The sequence below is a fragment of the Octopus bimaculoides genome, chromosome 4, assembly GCF_001194135.2.
Source record: "Octopus bimaculoides isolate UCB-OBI-ISO-001 chromosome 4, ASM119413v2, whole genome shotgun sequence".
Classification (NCBI taxonomy): domain Eukaryota; kingdom Metazoa; phylum Mollusca; class Cephalopoda; order Octopoda; family Octopodidae; genus Octopus; species Octopus bimaculoides.
In genome coordinates this window covers 51,602,902-51,609,742 of record NC_068984.1, presented here as the reverse complement: position 1 = coordinate 51,609,742, position 6,841 = coordinate 51,602,902, and the positions used below count along the sequence as shown (strand labels likewise).

General features: G+C 36.7%; 1 protein-coding gene across 1 annotated transcript in view; it reads left to right on the top strand.

Annotated features, from left to right (window-relative positions):
* Positions 1-6,841, top strand: part of LOC106870193 (NACHT domain- and WD repeat-containing protein 1) — a 49,453-nt gene that overhangs the window by 3,792 nt on the left and 38,820 nt on the right. Inside the window, exons 3-6 of the mRNA XM_052967630.1 lie at positions 1,787-1,902; positions 3,527-3,738; positions 3,883-4,011; positions 6,183-6,308. Of these exons, the coding sequence (XP_052823590.1) occupies positions 1,787-1,902; positions 3,527-3,738; positions 3,883-4,011; positions 6,183-6,308 (583 nt within the window). The remainder of the gene's footprint in view (positions 1-1,786; positions 1,903-3,526; positions 3,739-3,882; positions 4,012-6,182; positions 6,309-6,841) is intronic.

Sequence of the window (6,841 nt, the reverse complement as noted above, 5' to 3'; positions counted from 1 at the left end):
ATATATATATATATATATATATATATACATACACATGTTTATATCTGTGTCTTTGTGCCAGTCTTTGTCTCTCCTCCACTGCTTAACAACTGGTGTTGGTATATTTACGTTCCCGTAACTTAGCAGTTCAGCAAAAGAGATTAATAGAATAAGTACCAGGCTTAAAAATAAGTACTGGGGTCGATTCGTTTGACTAAAAGTTCTCCAAAGTGGTGCCACAGAATGACTGCAGTCTAATGATTGAAACAAGTAAAAGATAATGGATAGAAGAAAGCTGATCATCCATTGATACTCATACAAACCCGCGCACGTTTATGTTTAGGAACGAAAGAAAATACCACTGAACACTTGGTATAGAGTGTATATTAATTGTTAAATAATTGGTGACTCACCCCATTGCAACTCAGGGTTTTACGCATGTAAAATACACGTGTGATCCAGTCCGGTAATATTTTATGAATAATTGAAGCTGCGTCTGCAATACGCTAGTTAGGTTGATTCTTATTGGTCAAAAGCAGATCTCGTAGTCGAAATGTTGTTCGCTAGACTACTTGATGAAAGAGAAATCATCTGCTCCGCACTCGAAGACATCATGAGGCAAATCGGTTCAAATATTAAAACTAGCGATATAAATTAATTGGAGAGGAAATATTTTAATTGCTGTCATAAACAGATTCTACAGGTCTGGAAATCCAGAGCGTCCCGATTCAAATCTACAGCCAAAGATCAACGAGCGCCGTGAACGATTTGCCTCCTGATAACTACGAGTGTGAACTAGATGGTTTCTCTTTCATCAAGTAGTCTAGCGAGCAACATTTCTGACCTAACATATATTCAACTACGAGATATTCCTTTGACCAATAAGAATCGAACTAACTAGAGTATTGCAGACGCAGCTTCAATTATTCATAAAATATGACCAAAATTATTGATAGATACTTTCATTCATGAAATGTCAAGTAGGTGACTCAACAACAGAAAATGTATCGACTTCAAACGGGGGGAAAAAAACAGTGGTTGTGCGTTCATACTTTTCTTCCAGGGCAACAAGAATGTAATTAAATTGCTACGATCGGGAACCGAGCCCTGAGTTGCAAACACAGTTTGCTTGCAACATTCTAGTTACATTATGTTCTTCACTACATGTGACAAAACTTGTGCATGGTAACTCGATCCACTAGAAGTAGCAATCAAATCTCCCTCAAATTCCATTCTGCCGTCTTGGAAAATGAAGAATACATTGTATAACGTAGTTCCAGATACACTATCTGAAAAAACAAAAAAAAACAAAAAAAGAAGACTGGATTGTCACGGATAAAATGCCTTTACTCATTGGTCAGTTCGATCGGTTGACGCTAAATGGCAACAATAACAACAGCAACAACAGCTGCAGCAGCAGTAATAATAAAAGCAGGCATAAACGTTGATATGCGCTAATATACACATACACCTGTTGAACCATTATTGGCTGTGTGTTACTGTTATGGGAATGCGGTAGAGTTTCCTTACTTAAACATTAACAATTCTTTACCGACATGCATGCCCTTTGACAGTTATTTTCTCATTTTTCACTTCTATCTTCATTCATCCGAATGATTTATATTCATTTATAAATATTTTCTAATGACATTAAAGGAGCAATTTGCCGAGAACTGGATTTGCTAAACAAAATGATATGTTATCATTATAAGTGCAAATAGTACTTGTGATCATGAATAAAAAAAATTAACTTGAAAGGATTTTTATTTTGCTTTTATTTGAAACATTACTTATTCCTTCACTTCAGACATTCCTCTCCCACAAATATGGTTATCGACCTTGCCCCAGAATCATCAACAAAGCTATCTTTGAAAGGTTTTCATCAGACATTAACTCCGCCGAAGACAAAGAACTCATACATCGGTATATGTTTTAAATAATTTTAGTTACTTAATGAAATTTTTATACATTGAATGCCTAAATGTCTACAACAAATTATTATTAAGATTATCATTTATAAAATTGAAGTCTTAAACTTACATAAATTCATGCACACATACATTCACACACGCACATACATACATACATACATACATACACACACAAGTAGAGATACCTGGCGTTGCTCGGGATTAAAATAGTATAGTTTAGTTATGCCGAAACAAGTGATATGAGAAAGTGCAGCATTGACAAGAAAACATTTTTGAAGTAAATGATGGGCTAATTCGACTAAGCAACATGCTATGCGTCCGTTTGGAGTATTTCAGGCCTTAAACTGTCATGGAAAGTTGGAGGTGGGGGTTTTGTGATTTTTGAACGCATAGAAAAGCTTTCAGTAGATATACTCTGTTTTGAAGCAGTCGGCGCTGTGTCTTCTAACACGACCCATCATCTGAAATATTGAAACCTCCTTCGGATTTGTTGTCCTACATCATTCATAAAATAAATTTGGAGGAACTGTGGCTGTTCATTTGTGGGTAACGGAACCAATGAGGTGATAGACTTGCCCTTGAACTTTTACGTCGGCGTAAATTCATGTTTAACTATCTTAGATGCAGTAAACGATGTCATTTGAAATGCAGAGTTGTATTGTCTGATATTGTTCAGAAAATCCTTTGACTGGATGGAAGTGCCTTCTAGAAGATCCACAAGAGGTTGAGAAGGAGCTGGTAGTGCTGGCAATCTTACCTGACCGCCTGAGCAGCACATGCCATTTGTTTCATTTGAAAATTTTAAAGCTCTACAGAAACGACAATTTGTGTTTAGCACACCAATTTGACAGAATTATCATATTTATAAGAATGGGATGGATCATATCTGAAAGCGGCTTCAGGAGTTGGGAAGAACGAATTTATACGTAGTCTGTTTCTGAGAGCTATTCTATTGGACTTCTGTCTAATCATTAAAACATTGATTTAATGATTCAGCATTAAGTGCTCTTTTCTTTCGACATGTGTGTGCGTGCGTGCGTGCACGTGTGTGTGTGAGAGAGAAAGAGAGAGACAAAGAGAAATGAGAGAGAGAGAGAGAGAGAGAGAGAGAGAGAGAGAGAGAGAGAGAGAGAGAGAGAGAGAGAGAGAGAGAGAGAGAGAAAGTGAGTAAATGAAGGTGTGTGTCGTGAGACTGATAGAATAAGCATCAGATTTTAAAAACAAGTAGCACGGTCGATCTGTTGTACTAAACCCTTCAAGGCAAGCCTCAACATGGCCACAGTCTAAAAGCTGAAGCCAGTAGAAACGGTAGAGGCTTCGAACTAAGTACAACATACTATTTAATCTGACAATGTACTGAATACAAAATACTATCTAATCTGACAAAGTACTTTATAAGTACAATATTCTATCTTATCTGACCTCTACGTCCTAGCTACGGACCTGCCATGGTGAATTTTGCCTTTTATTCTTTCAGGGTTAATAAATAGATATCGATACCTCACAGAATTCGTTTCAACTGGTTTCTTTATCCTCTGAAAGTACTTGTGTCTCTACCCAAAAGAAATCAATTTGTTCCATTATTATTCTCAACATATGCAACTTATTCTTTGCAGTTGGTACAAAGAAGACCTTAATTCGTTGGCTCCCTCCTACATTCTTCAACCAATTGGATATGTTCTTCCATTGTTTCTCAGCCACAACGAAGAAGAAAGGCAAGAGGCCACACAACAGTGGAATAAAGAAAGCAGCCAACTAAGAAAAATTATCTGTGCAGCAGCTAAACGTCTCCTTGAAGAAGATGAAGCCAGGCGTTTCCTAATGTCAGGTAAATTTATCGACTAGTGTGTAGCACTGGTTTCATGACATTGAGCAGGTGAGAGTAGTCGATAGCAATTTCTTTAATTTTTGCATAATGAAATTTACTTTAATTTCTTTGAATTATTTTTCCGGATTAACAACAATAAAACAGTCACCGAAGCAGAAATTATGCAAGGAATTCTTGGAACAGACCAACCTGACCAGCATTGTATTTGGTTTAAAAGGAACATAATCGATATTGAGCACCAAAGTAATGATGAATATCTAAGCAGTTTTAAAGGTAAGTTCTTGATATATATATATACAGGCGTTGGACAAAATAATGGAAACACCTAGCATCATAGCACCATAATTTTGAAATATCTATAAAACCGTCAAAAGTTTGTTTATTTTTATGTTTTTTGATTTATTATTAGTGTTGCTTAATATGTTTTGCTAAAATTGCTGTTTCTTTTCAGATATAATCAGAAAAAGGTAATTAAAATTCATTAAAATGACAGAACTATCGCACTTTCAAAGGGGTCAAATTCTTGGTGCTTGTATGGCAGGCGCTAGCGTAACGAAAACCCCTGTATATAATATAATAATTTATTCTATTTGTTTCAATCATTTGACTGCGGCCATGCACCATCTTGAAGGATTTTACTTGAATGTATCGACCTCAGTACTTAACTTTTTTAAGTCTTGTATTTATTCAATCGGTCTCTTTATCGAACCGCTAGGTTACGGGGACGTAAACACATCAGCACCAGTTGTCAACCGGTAGTGGGAGGACAAACACAGGCACAAACACGTACATACACATACATATATGCATATATACGACGGGCTTCTTTCAATTGTCTGCCCGTGGATATAATAGAAGACACTTGGCCAAGGTATCTCACAGTGGGACTGAACCCCGAACCATGTGGTTTGGAAGCAAGCTTCTTACCACATAGTCATACCTAAAAGATCAGTGTCATAATATCATATCACTGAGGAGTCATTATAGCCATTTAAGAAATACGTCGTTATATTTATTCTTGCTTTAATTTATGATACACTATAATTATTATACACTATAAAGTGTGCATAGATTTTGTTACACCTCTGTAATCTGCTCACTGATACAATCCCGTTGTCATATTTCTCTTCATCAATAGATTCAGTCTGATGGTTCTATATTTCTAAGGTTAATGGCAGTGGAATGTTGGAAATGATAGAACACCGAATTAAATATTTTACTTTCGTTACTCTACGTACAAAGTTATATTACCATAGAAATAGATTTTGTCTTTCATCTCCCTGAGATGCGCATCCTATGCGCTGTCACTCTACACAACCTAGAACAAATTGAGGCATATCACTAGTTGTCCCGGCATTGGGAAGAAACAATATATTTTTCGATCGGATCCCTCTATCTAAGATCCGTTCCTTGTTAACCTGTGCGATAAATTCATTGTCTCAGTTGGTCACGCTTGAGAATCCAACCGGAAAATCTAATGATGGTTGCTTCAGATAGGACCCCATGGAAGAGTGTCTGAGGACTCTACTCCTACGACCCTCCCAGTAATGGACAGAGAAGATGAATGCATCTTCTTGGGTTCGTTAAAATAAGTACCATGAATGTGGTACGGTTGATTTTATCGACTAGACTTTCCTCTATACTTGTTCTACAGAAATCTGTATTTTTTAGGATAAATTTCCATTAGTTTTTCAAATACTGAGTTTCTTTTGATATAACACAAACAATTAATACAGACAATTAATTGAACCACAGCATTACCGATACTTATATTTTAAACTTTAGAAGTATGAAAGACATAACTGGCATTAATGGGATTTTCACTCATAAAATGGCAGAACGAAACAATACTGTAAACCATTATTTATTCCGTTGGTCTATCCAGCTAGTGGAGGCGCAATGGCCCAGTGGTTAGGGCAGCGGACTCGCTGTCATAGGATCGCGGTTTCGATTCCCAGACTGAGTGTTTATTGAGCGAAAACACCTAAAGCCCCACGAGGCTCCGGCAGGGGATGGTGGCGAACCCTGCTGTACTCTTTCACCACAACTTTTTCTCACTCATACTTCCTGTTTCTGTTGTGTCTGTAATTCAAAGGATCAGCCTTGTCACGCTGAATATCCCCGAGAACTACGTTAAGAGTACACGTGTCTGTGGAATGCTCAGCCACTTGCACATTAATTTCACGAGCAGGCTGTTCCGTTGATCGGATCAACTGGAACCCTCGTCGTCGTAAGCGACGGAGTGCCAACAACAACTATCCAGCTAAATGCATTAAGATAATTTGTGCTTTCATACCATTCGATTCTGATTTCGAATCCCATTAATATCGACTTTACTCATATACATACAAATAACCAATGCAATCTATTACATTTCTCTCATGCATACATTGGCCTCTAAACTGATGTAATAAAAAAAAAATCGATACTTCTTTTTTCTTTAGAACAACCTAATATTTCTGAGGAATTCGAAGAATCCCAAAATTTACTCTACAGTCTCAAAAATGATAAGATACCATCCATTTTGAAGGAAAACATCATGACGTACGACGTAGAATGGAGACCAAAAGGTGAGTATTAATGAACATTCAGTGTGGAATGTTTAATTTCTCGGAGAGAATCGGAGTTGGCTCAAATGTTGTCATAGTTACTAGTGGTCAAACAAGACATCCAACTGGTGGTTGATTTTTCTCATCTTTTGATTTATTCTTTCCCTTTTCTCACCTAACAATCTTTCTTTCTTTGGATGGTTTAAATATTGGTTTGAAATTTTGGCACAAGGCCAGCAGTTTTGAGGGGAGGGGGAAGTCGATTACATTGATCCCACTGTTCAATTGGTACTTAGACAAAGTCGACCTCGGCGGAATTTGAACACTAACCATTCACACAATTCTGCTCTCTGGAAGACAGCTAAACTAAAAACATAACTGTATATGATTGCCTGACTAACATCAACAATTCATTGTAAGCGAAAAGCTGTCAAACTTCTCATATTATTTTCTTTTTCATTTCTATTATTATTAAATTATATACCATATCAAAATGTGCAATCTTTTGAATTACGGATCCATTGTTGTAAACTATAATTTTATAATCTTTGATG